Source organism: Numida meleagris, chromosome 1, assembly GCF_002078875.1.
Source record: "Numida meleagris isolate 19003 breed g44 Domestic line chromosome 1, NumMel1.0, whole genome shotgun sequence".
NCBI lineage: Eukaryota > Metazoa > Chordata > Aves > Galliformes > Numididae > Numida > Numida meleagris.
Genome location: NC_034409.1, coordinates 183,241,453 through 183,261,572, shown reverse-complemented (window position 1 = coordinate 183,261,572; position 20,120 = coordinate 183,241,453). Strand labels below are relative to the sequence as shown.

At 39.6% G+C, this 20,120-nt stretch overlaps 1 protein-coding gene across 1 annotated transcript; it reads right to left on the bottom strand.

Moving 5' to 3' along the window:
- FAM76B (family with sequence similarity 76 member B) lies at positions 10,990-19,999 on the bottom strand. Its single transcript, XM_021408122.1, has 8 exons — positions 19,979-19,999; positions 18,750-18,926; positions 18,132-18,328; positions 16,182-16,229; positions 15,906-15,986; positions 15,103-15,238; positions 13,762-13,863; positions 10,990-13,320 (listed from the first exon to the last, which is right to left on the bottom strand). Exons 1-8 carry the CDS (start codon positions 19,997-19,999, stop codon positions 13,231-13,233), a joined length of 852 nt encoding a protein of 283 aa, XP_021263797.1. The 3' UTR covers positions 10,990-13,230.

Below are 20,120 nucleotides of genomic sequence, written 5' to 3'. Positions count from 1 at the left end.
GTCATGTTCACTGCAGCCAAGGATGTCTTTGACCTTCACATTCTCCACCAGCTCCTCTTTGCTAATGAGAACAAGATCAAGCGTATCACCTCTCTTCGTTGTTCCCTCTATTACTTAGAGAAGGAAGTCATCACACCATGAGCCTGCTGGATTGCTTTTGCCCTGCTGTGTTGTCCCTCCAACAGATATTGGGGTGGCTGAAGTCCCCCATGAAGACCAGGGCTGATGAAGATGGGGCTGTTCCTATCTGCTCCAAGCAGAGGGCCTCATCTGCTCGGTCTTCTTGGTCAGGAGGCCACAGACCTCCACTATTATGTCACCTAGTCCTGTCCTTCCTAGGCAGTGAAATATGAAAATGATAAAGAAGTAATTGAGGGGGAAGGACAGTGTTGTGGGTTGTTTGGTTTTTTTAATCTTTTGTAATTTTTTTTTAATCTTTAAAATGTTGTCAAACTCTGAGGGAGAAAAGATCCTCAAAACCTCTAGACAATCTGCAGTCTGGCATTCCTCCCTACTCTTGGATTTTCAAAACGCTGTGATGATAGAACATCTTTGCTACCAGTACCTGATTCCTCTTTCAGCATACTATCTTTGGTTAGAAATTAGTCAAGTTTGAAAGACACGTTCTCTTTTCCCAAATACAACTAATTATTGTTAGATTTATCCCTGCTTCAGGACGAAACTGCCCACTCGTAAGTCCTGGTCCAGATCCCAGGAAGCCATCTGCTTGAAAGACAGACTTCCCAAAGTACATTAACCTATGCTCTGACTGAGCAATCAAACATTGGGGTATCATAGAATCATGGAATCGTTACAGTTGGAGAAGATTTCTAATATCACCTAGTCCAACCATCAACCCACCCCCACCATGCCCACTCACCACATCCCTCAGTGCCACGTCTCCACAGTTCTTGAACACTTCGAGGGATGGTGATCCCACCACCTCCCTGAGTTGGGACGAGGCAGATTTCCTTGGACAGTAGACTTGCCAATGAACTCAAGAAATTACTATTGGAAGAAATCTGGGTAGCCATGAGCCTCATATTTTCAGAGGTGGGCAAATCTTCCTCCTGAAAATTGACTCTAAAAAAAACAGTTTCACAGAGAAGAAGTACAACAGTAATTAAGTTACACTGTTTCAAAGTATTCCTGTGATGATGTTTTGGCTCTACCACTATTACACTCCTTTCTTTTTTCAATTATTTTTTTTCATTTGCTTGGCAAAATTGATGACAGCAACAAAACTTCTACCAGAATGTCACCAGATCACATGAGAAAATAAGTACTTACAATAATGTGCTGGTTAAATTATCTCCACTCACCTCCTTGGTGGTAAATCTGGATTACTGGGCTCTAATATTGCCAAAAGAAGCTTTGTAGAATACCATACGGCTAAAAGCATAATGAGCTTTACCAGAGGGGAGCATAATTCTAAAGTTCAGCAGAAGGTGTATGTTTGTATGCAGTGACTAAGCATATGCAAGTAGGAGGCAATTACAGATGGCTGGAAATATGCTACTACTGCAAAACACATATGATGTTTAGCATCCCAGAGCAGAAAGCAGAAATGCTTTAAAGTACACAAGCTCACGACCAGCTGATACAGTGATGCTGAATTTGTGGTATTTAGAACCACAGCATCACACACAGCAGCTGCAGATCAGCAACAAAAGGTTGCTCATTTCTTCATTTTTAATTGAAAAGAAGTTGAGAATGTTATCACGGAGAATTTGCAGAGACAAGAGGAATGCAGCAAAGGAAAACTGTTTAGTAAGTTATATCCAATAACAGCTCGACTGAAAACAAAAGCATGAAGACAAAGGGAAATGGCTTCAGACTAAAAGAGAGGAGATTTAGACTGGCTATAAGGAAGATTTTACATTAAGGGTGGTGAGGCACTGGCACAGGTTGCTCAGAGAGTTGGTGGATGCCCCATCCCTGGAGACATTCAAGGTCAGGCTGGATGGGGCTCTGAGCCGTTGATGGAGCTGTAAGTGTCCCTGTTCATTGCAGGGGAGTTGGACTAGATGGCCTTTAAGTGTCCCCTCCAGTTCCAATGATACTATGATTCTATGATTCTATTCTGTGAGTTAACAATGAGAGAGTATGCTTGAGACATACAGGAAACGAGATCACTTAACTACATTCCCCAGCATGGCTAGTAGCCTGTCCTCTTTGCTCAATTTGGGGTTACCTTATCAAGTTTTTGCTATGCTTCAGCTCTGAGATTGGGCTGGGCTTAGTAAATACTACTGCTGACTGTAAAATATTAATTTGAGGTGTACTGATGTATTTAGGTAGGCTTTACATGTGTATTTTTCTTTTTTATCTAAGCAATCTCCTACGCATCGAGAGATCAGCCCTTACAGCACTCATCCATTTGCACCTTAACTGGGGAGATGTCCTGCAGGTGGCTTATCAGAGATTGCTTTGGAAATGTTGCAACTATCATTAATGTGATGCTTGTTGGAGATGACAGGGTAATAACCAGGTCCCAGTCCCTCCCTGTCTATGCGGAATAACATGGAGATTTTTCACTGGATGACCAGCTTGTATATGGAAAAGAGATGTTTGCCAAAAAACAACTTCAAAACCAAACTACTCTCTGCTCCCTATTCCACCCACATACGTTTCAAACCAAAGACTGATCCTACCAATGGCTACAGATCGATCAGAGGTGAGCTGAGTGGGAAGAGCCGTCCTGACTGGAAAAGAAAACAACCCTACAAAGAACAGAATGCATGACTAGGACCCATGATACTGATTCCAATAGCTTTGCTTTGGGTGAGAAAAAAGACAGGCAACCAGACATTCTCAGTATATCCATAAATCAGAGCTACTCAATTGCTTTTTTCCTTTCCTTTCTCCCTTCCTTTCTTGCTAAGATCTGTTCAACAGCCTTAGTGGAAGGTCAGCAGGGCACAGAATTCTGCCTTTAAGCCTGGAAATTGCATCAGTGAGAGGAATTGCATCTTGAAAGACTGGAAAAGTGAAAAGAAAGAAGGATTTCCTGCAGGAATACAGGAGGAATTATACATTAGCATATTATGGCTAGAATTGACACGTGGAGCTCTACTTTAAGAAATAAGTCAAACTGAGGCCTATTGGAAAAGTTACTCTGGGAATTAACACCTTGCATGTTAGGAAATCAGGACACATACACACTGATGCAAAATGGGCTCATCCAGAGGACAAATTTGAGAGTTCTTTTTTTTTTTTTTTTTACCCTAAATTGCACACTAGAAGTATCTGTTAGCTTGATGGGAAACCTGGACTGACTGTCCTCCTCACGTGGGCAGCACGAAGGGCCTCAAGAAATGCTAGAACTGTTCAGCCCACTGAGGTGCAAGTGGGACATTAAAAAGTCTCAGTTGAAGTCAGACTAGCTAATGTAGACGAAACTTGAACAGTCTGCTCTCTCCCTCATGAGTCTTCCACCTGTGCTGCCTCTTCCCCCTCCAATAAGCCTCCAGAATTCACATTGGGAACCACTGCTGTAGAGCACCTTCTCCCTGCCAAATAAATGTAGGGACACCAAATTCTCTGCTCCTCGTTCATTACAGCTGGATCCCCGCTCACCACCCTCACTCACTCGTGCTCAACCACACACTAATGTGTGGCTGCTTGATGTGCACATCTGCCAGCCTCTTGGAGAACTACCATGGGCTGCACCACTCTATGATTCACTGACGTTAGTCAGCCCAGTGGGTGAGATGAGGAACTGGAGAGCAGAAGTCACCTCACAGAGAGCCAGACCGACTCTTTCACTAGCTCCAGCACCCAAAACCATGCATATTTTACAGCACTAGAAGAGTCAAGAAGACTGAAGATAGAATCAGAATGGTTTGGGTAGGAAGGGACCTTAAAGACCACCCAGTTCCAACCCCCTGCCACGGGCAGGACATTGATGAAGAAAAACCTTCTACTGAAATAGCAGTGATATTTCTAGACTACACAAATTACTGTTTTTATAAGCTCCGATGCTATTCCAGTAAATAATATATCAGTATTTATGTTCCCAACTACAGTCCAAGCACGGAAAACCATATTGTTCTGCTGTTTTGTAGAACATGGTCATTTTTTTTTTCTTTTTAAGAGATCAGATGGTTATCAGCCTGACAGCAATCATGACAGCATAATCAACTATATGAGTGCACTCTGAATCACCATAAAATTTCTATTTACTGCTTTCAAAATTATCAGGATTAATATTTTTCCCACTATCACCTAGTTTACACAACTTAAAGGCAAGTAAGACAGTATTATAAATGGATTAAGATGTTATCTGTTCTTTTTTTTGCTGTGGTTTCTATTCGCCTGTATTTTCACACAGGAATAATGTTCTCTATGTTGTTGCAAAGACACTTTTTGGGAAAAAAATGAATCTTTTCCTACCAAGGCAACAAACTACAGGGAAAACTACATTCATCATTGTGCTGCAAGAGTCTACTCCCCTGCCACAAAGAAAGCAGTGAGGAATTGCTCTGTACTTTGAGTTTGTGTTTTTATGTGTAGAATGTATAGGCTAAATGTATAGAACAAAACAAATACGTAAAATTCATTAGCTCCAAAATACTGCATTTCAGATGGTTTGACCCATCATTTTGATGAATAAGCAAACCTCATTTAAATTAACATACAAGGCCTAATCAAAAAGTGCCCTTAATAAAAGAAAAAAAAAAACCTTTTAAAAGTACAGGGGAAACATACTAAATGCTCTTAAACCACTGTGTTCAAAAAGTATATACTGTCATGCTATGTATCAACATTTCACAAACAACTCTACATTAAAACATACATATTTCATAAAATATAAGAAACAAAACCAAGGAAAGAGGAAAAACACCATGAAACAATACATATTCTTAATGTTATGCAACCTCCATACCTAACTTGTGCTGCCATTAACAATAAAAATTAATGGAAAGGTGCTTGGAAAGATTTGGGCAGCAAAGTAAGTATTCTTTGGCACTTCATTATTTTCAAACAGACTTCTTCTGATAGTTAAAAAAAAATCACGCTCTAAATTAAATATATCATGCTGGCAACAGATTAACAGGAAACAAATAGATGGGAAGTTACTGCTCCCTGCTCTGTTTACTTGAGATTGGCTTCCCAAAATAACATATAAAAATGCTTCTTCATGCAAAAATATTTATTTTACAAGCTCAGCAAACTATCTTGGTGACTACAAAACAATCATCAACTTCTAATTAAAATATTTCACTACACAACACTCCTTAACAGGTGAATTTATTTTTTTACTTCTATTAAACTGGACACAATGAAAAATGAGAACATGAAAACATGACTTATCCATTTTTCCCCTAACAAAGGCATGTATTTTAAGAGTTTAGACAAAGAAAAATATGTTTCAAGTTTCCAGATCAAAGAATCATAGAATGGTTGGAAAGGACCTCTGGATGTCACCTGCTGCAACCTCTGCTCCAGCAGAGACACCCAGAGCAGGGTGCTCAGGACCGTGTCAGGCAGCTTTGGATGACCTCCAAGGAGGAAACCCCACAGCCTCTGTGGGCAGCCTGTGCCAGTGCTCTGTCACTGCTGGCTCAAGTTCCACTTTGTGTCCAGAACCTCCAGGTTTTTCTCGGCAGAGCTGCTTTCCAGCTGGGTAACCCCCAGTATATACTGGTGCCAGGGGTTGAGCCCGCCCCTCCAGGTGCATGACTGCACTTCTCCTTGTTGAACTTCATGAGATTCTTCCCAGCCCACCTCCCCAGTCTGCTGAAGTTCCCTCTGGATGGCAGCATGGCCCTCTTGTGAGTCAGCCACTCTTCTCAATCTTTTGTCATCAGCAAACTTGCTGAAGGTAAGCTCTTCCCCATCATCGAGATCATTAACGAAGATGCTAAAGAGAATCAGACCCAGCACTGACCCCTGAGGTACAGTCAGTTACCAGCCTCCAACATTTTGTGCCACTGATCCCTCTGGGCTCCAACATTCAGCCAGTTTTCTGTCCTCCTCACCACCAGCCAGTCCAAACAACAGCTTACTATTTGTTTGGACCTCATGGAAGACAGATTCAAATACCTTATTGAAGTCCAGGAAGACATCTCCACTGCTTTCCCCTCATTCATCATTTCATTGTAGAAGTCTTAGCCAAGAAGGTGGGACAAGCACAGCCTCCCTTTGTTGAATCCTGGATGACGACTACTGGTAATTTTTTTGTCCTTCATATGCCTGGAACTGCTTTCCAGAATTAACAGCTCCATCACCTTCTCAGAGATCAAGATGAGGCTGACTACCAGCCTGTAGTTCCCTGGATCTTCCCTCTTAAGAACTGGCCTTACTACTTATAGAATTTATAAACACAATGAAAAGAATGCCATAGAATGGAAACACTTCTTCCCTTCACTAGTTAGGTCTTTATGAATCCAAGATAGCTTGAATTTTTAAAAGATGAAGTGAACTCTCTCTTTCACTAGGAAGTTACAAGATTTCAAGTGTATTTACTAAAAGAATCAGAAAAACGTGCACCAGGAGTGTGTCAGACTCAAAGAAAGAGGAAAATAGTACATTTTAAATCTCTTTTCCAAGTTAAAAGTATATTCTTCTCACCTTTGTATTGCTTACTGCAGTACAAATAGATCATTTACATGAATGACCTTCAGACTCAGACACTAAGTCAGCCAACACTATGGATTTATTATACATCTACGCTGACTAAGTAAGACTTTAACTTATCCATAGGAGTTATTTTCTCAAAGGAAAAGGATACTCAGTCTCCACAGTGTTTGGATGTCCTGGAGTATTCTAGCACTGTCTTTTGTGGGACAGCAGTCAATCGCATTAGTCCATGGAACAGCCTATTCACCTATATAATGGGGGTGCTTTTTTCTTAAGGTAAATCAATCAGAAAATTCACTATATAGTCCCAATTATGTATATCTTTATACCTAATTAAATTAAGTATTCTTAATATCACTATTTTTTTCCAAAATATACTTCATATTTTCTAAAATATATTCCAAAGTACAACCACTTCAGTAGTTTGGATGGCATCAGTATTGCATTTGAACACAAAATGCTATCCATTCTAAGTGCCAGATTGTGTGCAAAAAGCATTTTCAGCCATATCCTTCTGAGAAACTGTGGTTTAAGCAGCATCTAGTGGTTACTCTTATGTAGGCAGTCATTCCTATCCAGCTCAAGCTTCAGTCAGTAAATTTCGTATTTAGGAAGAAAGGAAAGAGGTTCACTCCTTTTTATGAACAAGATCCAAAGCTGTGTTTGCATTAAAACAAAAATATTTAAATATAATTACCTTTAATGCAAAACAAAAGGAAAAGGGCTTTAAGCCACACCCTAAGAAACTGGCATAGTTATTACAGGAAGAAAGACTGAAGGATCTTTAACCAAGGAACATGAGAAATAAGTTTCAACTGTATCTTCCAAGGCAACTTTTTTTTCCTTTTAAACCAAAACAATGTCATGCTTTTCCTGGAAGAATAAGAATCCAGTACTCACTCACAACCTTTTGTGGATGGTATTGTTGTAAGATGCAAAGATAACTTGCACCACGATAACTTTAATGAATGACACACCCTGAGTCAGACAAGTCACTAGCAAGCAACTTCTTGCAGATCCTGAAGGAATGGCTGAAATTACTGTTACCAGCTGCATTTGGTAAGATGTTATGCAACTACAGCAGTGTACACTGCATGAGAGCTCCTAAACTGCTTCAGTGAAACATCAGCTGATTGACAGACCACCGTTCCTGCAATGCTTTATATTATTCTAGCAAATACAGCCTTAGAACTTTTCCTCTTTTGGAAGGTTTTTATTTGTTTTTATGCTCTAACACAGAATACCTGCAAGCATTCAAGGCCAGGCTGGATGAGGCTTTGAGCAACCTGGTCTAGAGGGAGATGTCCCTGCCTATAGCAAGGGGGGTTGAAACTACATGATCTTAAAGGTCCCTTCCACCCCAAACCATTCTATGGTAGTAAATTATTTTAAGTTGAGCTCCAATCAATTGAAACATATGAAACTTTCAAGGGCAGACCATGGCAAAACATTCCAGGAAATAATTTTATCAGTTACACTGCAATGAAATGTTGAACATGCAAATATAAAAGGAAATTGGCTCACAATTCTGCAAACGTGCAGCAATATGCAAAGAGTTGTCTAAAAAGTTTTAAAAGTTACTCAAGAAACACAAATACAGTTCAACCCCCAAATTTCCACAAGATGAAGGGAAGAAGACATTAATTGATGGAAATGATGAAGGACAAATTGTGAATGCACTGTTTCTTTTGTTGAAATAAAGTAAAACATTTGTTAATTCAAGTAAAGGAAAACATCTTCAGGTTTTCAGTATTCAGTTCAAAATAAATCGCTATGAGAGCTACTGAAAAAGGAGTTACATCTGGAGCTAAACATCAGCTTAGGCTGCAAATTCTAATGCCAGTAAAAGCCACAGTAGGAACGCACTGAATTCCTGTGACCCGACACATAATAAGAACACCAAGGCCCAAAGCTGCTCTGACCTATTCGTCCCACTTACTTTTGTTTGCCCACAAGCATTCTGTAATCAAAACTCATCACTATGAAAGTCATCTTCTGCTTACACCTCTAGGACCGACCTTTAAACATGCAAAGATGATGCAGGTTTATCTTCAGCCATTAGTATCTTTAAGAAGTAGGAAGTTTTCTAATTGCAAATTGAAATTTAAAAAAAAATGTATCTAAGCACTCCTAAAGCCATTAAGCCTTAGCAGTAGGAAAATCTACACTCTTAAAAAAAATAAATGCCTGCTTTCACCCATCTTGTTTAGTACATCAGCATCCATTCAGTCACAGTGCAAAACTGCTTTTACTCACCGAAAGGAGAGATACCAAAGAGGAATCCCCAGGAGTGAGAAGATCAGTCAGAGCAGTGCCAGCGCACCACGATGAAATTTTTAAACAGGAAAAGCTGCACATCCAGGCTTGTTTTCTCTGTTTGGGTTAAAGAGAGGAAAAACATCACCGATTCATCTGCTGATTGTGTTCGAGGACCATTTATCTAACGTGTAAGATCAGACAAAATAAGTTCAAGTTATAGGCTGAATCTTTTACCATAACACAGCTGTAGCAATCACAGAATCATTAAGGCTGGGAAAGACCCCTCAGATCTTCTAGTCCAACTTCAACCCACCCCCACCGCACACCTGAGGCACGTCCCTCTGTGCCACACCTCCACGTTCCTGAAGGTACTGTTAACGCTTTACCTATTTTTCCTAGGCCTGAACAGTACAACAAACTTGTTACAAGGTGTATTCTACATTGTACATCTTTCTATTTCAAGCTCATTTCTTCTGTTTAATTCTTGAGTTTTACTCTATTACCACGAAAAGAAAAAAGCTGCTGTAAGCAACGCCATGTTTTACCTTAAGGAACTGCCATTTTAGCACACGTAGACAACATGTGGCTCAAAGGAAACTACCTTGTCGTTCAGCACAGCACTTAAATGGGAAACACCTCAGAGAAGTCTCTCACCATTGGCCCTTATCGCGTTGCTTCTTTTTGCAGGAACACATCAAACCTCTCTGCCTTACACCCCAGTGAACCCCTTGCCTGGCTCCCCCTACTTCTGTGAGTCAACAGGAGACATTTTACCTTTTCTGTGAGGAAAGCAACAGGAATTGCACATAACATACTCACGTAAAGGAACAAAACTTAATACGAACTTCTTTGATTCCATTTTTAAAAGCTAAGATTACAGTTTGCAACCATAAACTTCAGTGTTTTCAAAAAGATCAGCATGGAATCAGCATCTGAAGGCACTGAAGACCATTAAGAACCTTCAGGTGCTTATACACAAGTTATATCTGTTTTAAAAAATTAAACTTGTTTCATGAAATTTGCTTCAAATGATGCAGATCTCTTTTAGGGAGTCAATCTGCTGCATAGCCAGTTATACAAGTTTAGCACAGATTTCACAGAAACTATATCTAGACCAGTTATCACATGTACTTTTCCCCTCCTCTCAGCTTTAAAAATAAATGGCTTCAACAAAGCCACTGCAAATTTGCATTAAAATGAGAGCAACAACTCAATATTAGAATAGTGTATTATATGTTATGAAATCTAATTTAAAATACACACAGTTTTAAGAGTGGGGCTCTGAAACCCAAAGAATCCCCTTTTCTAGATAATTGTCTCGACCAATAGCTGCTGAGACTCTTGTTAATCTGACTCATTTTTTCTTTTACATTCTGAACTTACTTCTTAAATGAGAAGCATTCTGCTAGATTGTGGAAGGAGAAGAGTTTCCTTTTCAGTATTTATAGGAAAGCTACAGGAAAGAAGGGGACAGACTCTTCAGCAGGGTCTGTGGCAACAGAACAAGGGGAAATGGCTTCAAGCTCGGGGAGGGTAAATTTAGGTTGGATATAAGAAAAACATCTTTTACAGTGAGGGTGGCGAGGCACTGGAACAGGCTACCTAGTGTTGTGCTTGATGCCCCATCCCTGGAGACTTTCAAGGTGAGGCTGGGTAAGGCCATGGGCATCCTGAACTAGTTGTGGTGTACCCATGCATTGCAGGGTAGTTGGATGAGACAGCCCTCAGAGATCCCTTCCAACTCTAAGGATTTTATGATTATACACCTGGGAAGAAAAACAAAAACAAGCTCCGTGGATTGCAGCACACAAACTCTGAAGACCAGGACTCACCAACTCAGCGTGCAGCATGTTAGTATGGGCACCTCACTCCTTCAAATGGATGCAGAGGCTGTCAGCTTCACTTCCAGCCTCAGAATCACCTAACTTGTACACAATCATGTAGAGAAAGAACAATCTCATAGTTAACAAAGTCCAAAATGCAGGCACTACTGAATACAAGTGCTTATCTCCCCTCCTCATTTTAAGAAGATACAAAACCCGCTTAAAAAATATTAAATTCCACAAGATTTCAGTTAAATCCTTTTTTTAAACTGAATTTAAGACAGGAGAAATACAGATTTAAGAGTAATTTTTGAACGACTGATGGATGTTTTGACAAGATTTTATTGTGAAACATTGGATTTAGAAAAGGTACAAAATGTCAACGGTCAGATGTGTGCCAGTACAGTACTTGAATACTCTATACATGTGGACAGCTGAATAGCTTCACTGCAGAACACGTCCTCAGGTGCAGTATCTAAAAAGGAGGCTGCAATATTTGCAGGCCTGAAAGACATCAGTAGCTTGAGCCAAAATGGCCATTACTGGTCAGTGCTATCAACATCTGGGAACAGGCTAACAACCACAACACGCCACAACAGTCTCCTTGCAGATCCACGTTCAAAGCACGTCAGTTAATTCTGTCAGCTCCAGGGCACTATTTTCAGGACTGCGATTCAGCTGGTTGGTTTAGAACTTTTTTAGAACTGCTAATCCAGTTGTGTTATAAAACCATTCAAGTGGAAAAAAAAAACCAAAACAGTATCAAAATATTACTCTGAATTAGTGAAAATCATAAATTCGTATCTTATAAAGGAAAAAAAAAAAGACAACTAGCATCCCAAAGGATAGCAGAATTCTCTACCTTAGTTTAACAGCTTTAATGAAGGAGCATTTCTAAACATACAAACTCGATTTCAATGTATAAATGTATAAAAACACACGTATATCATATGAAACAAGCCAGCACGATTTTTCAAATTATTCAGTAGTCTGTCACTGCCAGAACTTGTTTGAAGGACTGAGGTACTCACAGTGGGGCACACAGGTGGGCAGCCTAGTAACATTACATTTTGGTTCTTTTATTTAGAGGTGCATAGCTTATTGTACACCGTGAAGCTTACCGGAATATAAGCAGTTACCCTGTTACCAATCAGTACCCAGAGTGGATCTAAGCCTTTACTCACCTAAGTCTACTGCACTTTATGCTGAGCTGTAGCTAGCCTTCCTGACCAGAGACAGTGGGGTATGCTAGGTTATGTTGAATAGAAATTCCTGAATATGCCTCATGTCCGTTAGGTGCAAAGCTAAACCTGAACTGATGCCATCTGGAATGAAAAAACCCTCCTTCCAACACCAGGTCCACTCTTTTAACCTCGAGACCATTTGTTTGAGCTACTCTTTTCACACTGTGCATCTTCACCAGGGGATGAGAACCTTGCAATTCATTAAGAGTAATCAAAAGTGACAACGAAGTAACTAATTCAGACAGTGGTGAAGAGTATATGTGTATTTATTTTAAATTTGAGTGTATATCACTAATTAAGGTTGTAAAATAGGGGGTAGAACATCTGCTACGGACTTAAAATGAGCACTGTGTCAAATGGAAAAATATATAAACGAACTGCTACACTTCAGTGTGGCAAAAAAAGCATTTCTTTTTTTTGTTCAGGAAGTGTTTGGCATGAGCAGCACTACCAAAACTCACCACCTCACAGACAAGCTACTAAGGTTATCTAAAGCCAAGACTCACCGTCCGTCAATGAGCTAGTTTTACTGCTGCTCCAAGCACTGCACTTTGATCTTTGATTCCGATTCCTCTGTACACACATTTATATTTACATAAAACATTTATTAAACATGATTTTAAAACATAAAAACCTTATGTACAAAATACCAACATTCCTATAAATAAACAGTTGGAGAAAGGCACTTGCAAGAAAAAATCTACAGTAAATCTTACAAAAAACCACACTGCCTCTGTTACTGTACAATAGATAATCTTTCTGTAAATCCCTATCACAAGCATGTAAAACACTAATAACTGTTATAACTAGGAATATAACCGTTACAGTTCTATTTACAAATACACACAAGCCTTTTTTTCAGCTTCGCTTGAGCACCATGATTTCCATCCTAAATTTCTATTCTGATACAAAGGAAAAGAACGGTTGCCAGAAACCAGCCTTCAGTGGAACTGGAGACTCATAAACATTTGGCTGACATCATTATAGTTTAAAAACTTTGTAAAAAGTACACCTAGTTTGTTATTGCATGTTGTCCTTTTAGAGAGAACACTGCTATGTTCTCTGCACGACTTTTTAATACTATTGCTGGCAAAAAGTTTCCAATATAAAAAAAAAAATAAAAAACATTCTTCAAGCCAGTTGAAGTATTTCATCTGAACAGTAACTAAAAAAAGCTGCACATTAATTATAAAAACGTGTAGGAAACATGCCAACTAATCTGGTGTGCAAAAATATCTCTTCCACTACGCAGGATTTTAAGGGCTTCGCAGAATTACTCAAATTTCCACTGAGTAGCAGATCCATGAATAACCACCTCCTCAAGGAGACGTCAATATACTCCCGCTTTTATCAAATTTTTTCCCCTTTGACAATGCTGCGACCTGCTTGAGCAGTTCTCTGTTTTTGGCCTGCAATACAGACAAAGAAGCGTTATCCATTAGTGTCAGTCTCAGGTAGTACTGTAACGCGCTAACTTCTCGTTGCAGTTAGGAAACAGATTTTCAAAACGTGTATGCTGAGAAAACTCAAAGATAAGGATTGCTTCCAGAGACTCAGTACGTATCTTCCATCTTCCAAAAAAGGCAACCACATTTCCTGAACAGCACAAGTCAGTATCTGAGACGCTGCACTGAACAGCTCTTCGTTCTGTGATTAATAAGACAACCCATGTAGCTTTTCTTCCTGTTTAAAAGTAGGCACGTGGTTTACCCTGCTATACGTAATGGTAGATCGTGTTACACTCAGCTGTTAAATCAGATCAACGGCACACTTACAACTGATGAAATATCAGAGAACAGAAAAAAATTCCTTGTCAATCCCTTCTCCGGCACCGATAAGCGGCCACTTACCTGCAACTGTTCCACAGTTTCCTTGTGAGCTTTCTCCATGCTGTTCATCTTTGCCCTCAAGTTCGACTCCTGATACTGGAAGTCTGCTTTCAGTTCTGTCAACTGAAAATATAAATTCTATGAAGATTCCTTGGACTGCTGCACTACGGCTTCTGATCAGACTGCAAAATCTTTATGGGAGCTTCCGGAATCTCAGGAACTACAGTATTTATTTAGTACTGTAGCACTGACAGCTCAGCACTTGAGAAGTAGCTTGAAAAGTACATCTGTTATATACAGAGAAAACAACTGCACTCAGACTTGAAATACAAGACTAATGATTGGTAACGTTTAACCCCTCTAACCTGAGGACAGGGAGACAGTTACCACAATCTTCAGTTATGTCTCATGATTATGTCAGTTTTAGCAATGGGACTATTAACATTATTAGATGCTCTCCCTATGGCAACAGCATAAAATAAGTCACTACACAGATGTTTGATGACATTTACTTACCCAAACTTTTTGATAGCTTTACCCAGTAGATGAAATTTAAACATAGGTAAAGCATTTCCTCCTGACTCATCACCTTCTAAAGGTTTTATACGAGAGAGGTAAGGGCTTAATGCTTGCCCTTTGAATAAACTACCTGCAGACTCCATGATGGGTTATCCAGCTCTTTCACATTAACCACCTAAAGGCTTGAAATTGCAAGCACATCCAACACTGGTAATATTAGGCATGTTACAGTGATACAAAACGAATAGTTTCAATATCCCCTATACAAGAGATTTAAGCGTAGAAATGCAGATACTGCAGAGAGTTTGAAAATGGAAATGATTTCCTTCCAGGATCAGCGAGCTGGTCTTAACCATTAAACTTCTGATAAACCACCACCATGCATACCTATAATCAACTTTTAATTGAAGATATTATAAATGTAAATTATTTTAATATAACTCTATAACCTACTCAATGTTGAATAGTCTAGAAGCACTGTCAGGGTCTTCGCAGCATCTAGTTAACAAAAGCTATGCTAAACTTGAAATGCTTACTACTCTTATTCCTCTTGCCCATCAGCCTACACATAATTTGGGACCTCTGCTATGATTCAATGTAAAACACAGAAACCGCTGTCTGCCATGTTAGGTAAGATGAATATATTTTTGGCTCTAAGTCAAAGTGGAATTCATGAGACAAAAGTCCCAAACTCGTCCTTGAAAAGGTAAGATCTGATTCGTTACAATATAAAAAAAAGCCTGCACCTGATTGTCATTTCATCTCACCATTTTGACATCGGGATGAGTCTACAAAATAGACAACAGAATGATGAAGTTCTCGTTAAGCAGATGCAATTTTTACCTTTTTATCTTTCTCTAGAATAGTCTGATCTCTTTGCTGCAGAAGGCGTTTCAGTGACATTACTTCTTCTTTCAGCTGGCTTATGAGGACAAAGTTGTCAGTTCCCCCACTGTCTGCTGACTGATTTATAGAGCTACTAAAAGCAGAAAAAAGTTCATTACGACATCAGCAGAAAAAAGAAACAGTACATCTTTTCAAAGTTCAAACTGGACAATTAATAATTCTATAAACATCCTTAAGAACTGATGCAAAAAAAGTATGTACCTGACAGAAATGGATGCAACTGGCAAATTACCTTACTAATGGCACACATTAAATACACCTGCAGAAATATAATTCAGTATTAGCTTTGAGGGGGAGAAATACCTTCTGACCGAAGCAGCCCCTTTTACATTTATCCCAACTGTTTGGTCAGAAACAGAACAAAGATTCGGTCTCACACATTAAGGCCCAAAAGGCTTCTCTCAAAGCCAAAGGTCAGCATTAAGCAGCAGGTTCAACCCTGCACCTAATCCAAAAAAGGTTAGGGAATGCTGTTTCATTGGCAACCATTGCCTCATTATTCAACCTTTACTTAATGTCATCCCAAACAGCCCCAAAGTAGGAAGGCAGGGCCAGTTTTCTGACAAAGTAATTTAGTCAATGGACAGCACTCAGACGCCACCCAGTATCTGTTGGGCTGGACGAGTTGCATCTCTCTCATTCTTCAGACAAAAAAAAAGAAAAGAAGAAGGAAGCAGCTGGCAACAAATCAGTGCTCTATTTGGTTGAAACGCCTCAGCTTTACAAAAATGTAACTTTACCTATCTCCATTTGATGGCTTGGATTCCAGTTTGGGTTTTTTCTTTGGAGTTTCATTCTGAATAGCTGCAGAGGATTTATGGCTGAAATCAAACAAAATGTAAACCTAAAGCCTCGTGCTACATAACTCTCTAATTCACCATTTGGTACATGTAACACGACTAACTCACGCTCCTAGCTGTAATGCTAGAGTCTAGCCAGAAAAGCAAGAAAGAAAAACAAGTCCTTTAAATAAAAATTTCAAGATAAATTAAAGTAACAAATAGTATCATATTTACCTCTGTTTCCATAGTCCCTGATCTTGTTCTGGACTCAGACTGCTGATTCTGAAATAAATGAGATGTACTCGGTAGCTGACCAAAGATACCATTATTTCTAAGTTCATACGAATCATACCTGTACTTAAGAAAAATCAACCCCCTCCTTTTGTTTTTTAAAGTAAATAATTACCCATTTTGAATATTCAGCTGGACAGCATTACCTGCCCTATTCATGACCCCTCCTTTTAACTTCAAGATGCTAAAAAAATATTTTGTCTAAATATTTACATTACTATAACATGCAAGATTTTGCGACTGATGGTTAAACCTTTGTTTCTTGTATTTCCCAATTTCTGTGTACATCGAATGGTTAATCTTGTATGCAGCAAGCTGCTCTAAAGCAGCATTCCTGGAATACACATACTGTAGAATGAATATTGCCTAAAACAGTGCTTATGTGCTGGCATATGAGCAACCTTATGTCTTGGATCCCTGAAAATAACTATTTTTCAAGTCTAAATGTACGTCTTCAGTCATTTCAAAAGTAACTTTACTGAACGCCATTGACAGAAGAACAGTAAAACTGAGAAGACCACGTTGAATCAAATAGTTCAATGATTTTTTATTTCTACCTTGTATTATTCTCTCACCTCAACAATAACTGAAACGGATAGGAAAAGAGTCTTATTTATTGGACCAGAAGCAATGGACCCAGGGCAGCCTACAGAAAAAAGGTGCCAAACAAGCAACATTACGACCTGTATAGAGATATGCTTATTTTGTTAACTCTTGTGTATATTAGAAAAGCTCTATACTACAACAAAGAGGTAACTTTTACATAATCCTTACTACACCTCTGGCTCACGCATTCATTTAGATTTAGCTTGTTGTAACTTGACTTCCACAGATTAGAGAGAACAGTACAGTAATTCTCTGTAGGAAAAGAATCATTTCTTCAAGTTCCTAAAAGAAAAAAAAATCTAGATTTTTCTTTTTAATTGAGAGTGTCTACATTTCTCATTATCATTACAGCTCACTTCGCTTCCATCTTTAAGCCACGCTTAGCCAAACAAGTGTCAGTCAAAAAGGAAAAGCAAAGCTCAGAATGAAGCGTGTCTTCATGATGGGGTCACTACCACTGCAGTCATCCTATTCACTATCCAACACAAAAACAGATCAAGCAGTTCTAAAGGGTGTCAAAAGCCTATCAATGAAAACAAAAATCATGACTACTGCAGCAGCATAAGAAACAAATCAAACTTGGGATTTGTGATGTGGTAAGCTTACAAACATTAAGTTTGTAAGCTGCTCATACCACAGCCAGAGATGGCATGCAGAAAAAAGTTGCAGAAGTTGAGACAGAACTACATGAGACGTTCTCAGTAGCTGAACCGAGTGTTATTTTCCTATGTCTGTACAATGAAATCCTGCAGGATTTCAATATAACTAGCAAAGAGATGCAGACTGGACTTAGACTGATGGTCATCTCATACCTTTTCTTCTGCTTCTCCATTTCACAAGTATGTGCACACAAACAAGGCACAGTTAAGTAAGTTAGGGCGGGGATTCTGAGCGAAGCAGTTACTCTCATGACTGCTAATACACACCTTTTAGCCTATGGTAAATGCATGCAAAATAGCAGTCAGCACATGGTAATTACTGCGTAGAAATCGTGTCTATCCCTAAGTAACTTCTTCTGTAGCCATCCCGTGGGTATCTTTCCTCTGTTATCAATTTTAAAATCAACTAGTTTGAGGTCGCTGAGAATTTCTGCATTTCACTGTCTTCTTTTCACCCAAATTGTCAGAATACAAAGATTTCTACAGACTATGGAAGAAAAACATTCTGCTCCCGCTTTCGATGACGCATGTTAAACCGCCTTTCTTAGTTCCTCCCCTTTGACCTCAGCCCTAACAGCACACAATTGGAAAAGGTAGCTCCAACCATTTCATTTCTTGAAATACTTACTTGTGATGACTACTGCTGTGACGGTGGTGGTGGTGGTGATGGTGGTGGTGCTTTGAATGGTGCTGGTCTTTCTCAGTAAGAGACGAAGATGAGGAGTTAGAATGCGAAGATCCTAAACTCTTCCTCTGTTCTTTTGTCTTCTGTAGCACTCGCTTGTAGGACAGGGTGCAGAGCCAACACAACAGCTTTCCGTCAACCTTTTGGAAAATCATTCATAAGAGGTTTTTTTCCAATTATACTTGCACTAGAAACATGTATTTTAATAGTTGCAAAAAAAGAAAAGTTTCCATTCATCTGTTACCACTAGGAAAAATCCAGACATCTCTTCAGTACAAAACAGCACTACGTATCTACAAGATAGGCATGCTATCCTTAAACAAAGTGAATCTTATTCCAGTTCTTTTTTGTAATAGGGCATTATGCTAGAAGGCAGTCTTAGCAAACATGGGACAAGCTCTACGTCACAGAAGGGTCAGTACATTTTCTAGGGGGCAAATCATCCTCAGCTCAGACAACATGTAGCCCCTCTCAACCCACTGCACATAGTCAAGGCGTCTCTTATGAAATGGGAACACCTGTTGTCAACCTAAGCCATTACAGCTCTGGAACAAAGCCTACCTTCCTTCTTCCCTCTTCTTTTCGATCAAAAGCGCACTGCTGTTTGCACTGCTCACATGTTTGAGGTGGGCCATACTTCTTCTCTGAGTTGGTGCAACGCTGACATTTTGTGCCAATAAACGCTGCAATGATATTACAATACTGACAAGGCTTGGGCTGAAAAACAGACAAATTGAACTGAGGTTAGTTCGCTATAGAAATTGTGAAGTATTAGCACAGTTAATTCAAGTCACAGGATGGAGGATGCTTCTAACCCACGGTGGCTTCATATGATGCATCTTAAAACTTTTTTCCCGGCCATTTCTCTCCCCAGTACTTACTTTTTCCTCTGCAAAGATACTCCTTTAGAGGTCAAAAAACACTCTGGAATTTCCATGAAAACCCAGGTACAAACGTTGGCTCTGCACTGTACTTTACTGTGCCACATTTCAAGCTTTTCAAAGAACGTGCTTTGTAGAGTTTACATTTACATTCACTAAATGCCTGCCTACACGCCAACAGCTGTTACGTGTCTCCAATAAACGGCATTTCATCTAAAGAGGAAGTTACGCACTTTTGTTCCACAAACGAGATTATCCTGATACTTCTTATGAACACGTGTCCGCAGGGCACTCTTATCAGTGTGTGCACCCACATATTAAAAAGTTTAACTTCTCTAACAGAACTGAAGCTGAAATTCAAAACGAGGAAACGCAAAGTAACACAAATACAGCTAACACTCAAAATCTGTCCTACTTAGTAGCTTAATATGATTAACGCACCGTTAGCAATTTTCAGACTTACACAGCATAAACTCTGCAGTGACTAGATTTCCACGTTTACCACTCATTAAGAACACAGGCACCTAACGGTCCTTCTGCTGTTTGTGTGTTTGTGAGAAGAGGCAAAGATCTTCTTTACATGCATAAAGTGAATTCACATTGTTTTTTCTAACTATTCTGCAGTTACGAATAACTTTTAAACTGCATTTAATCACAAGAGACTTAGAGGTGAACAAAACAAACTGGAAGCCAGGAAGGACATCTGTCAGTAACTTTTCTCACCTTCGAATCATAGAATCACAGGAGTTGGAAGGGATCTCTGGAGTTTATTGAGTCCAGCCCCATGCTAAAGCTGGTTCCCTACAGCAGGTCGCACAGGAAAGCATCTCAGCAGGTCTTGAGTATCTCCAGAGACTGAGACTCCACAGCCCCTCTGGGCAGCCTGTTCCAGTGCTCCGTCACCCTCACAGTAAAGGAGCTGTTCCTCATGCTTGTATGGAGCTTCCTGTGTTTCAGTTTTTGCCCACTACCCCTTGACTTGTTGCTGCACACCACTGAAAAGAACCTGGCCCCATCCACTTGACTGCCACACTTCAGACATTTATAAATC

Excerpts from the sequence above, each read along its gene's own strand:
- FAM76B (XM_021408122.1), bottom strand. The coding sequence starts at position 19,999 with ATGAGGAACAGCTCCTTTACT. Across the intron at positions 16,230-18,131 it reads CACAGCAGTAGTCATCACAA|AATCAGCAGTCTGAGTCCAG; the intron begins GTAAGTATTTCA and ends CATTTATTTCAG. Across the intron at positions 15,239-15,905 it reads AAGCCATCAAATGGAGATAG|TAGCTCTATAAATCAGTCAG; the intron begins GTAAAGTTACAT and ends TTCTGCTTTTAG.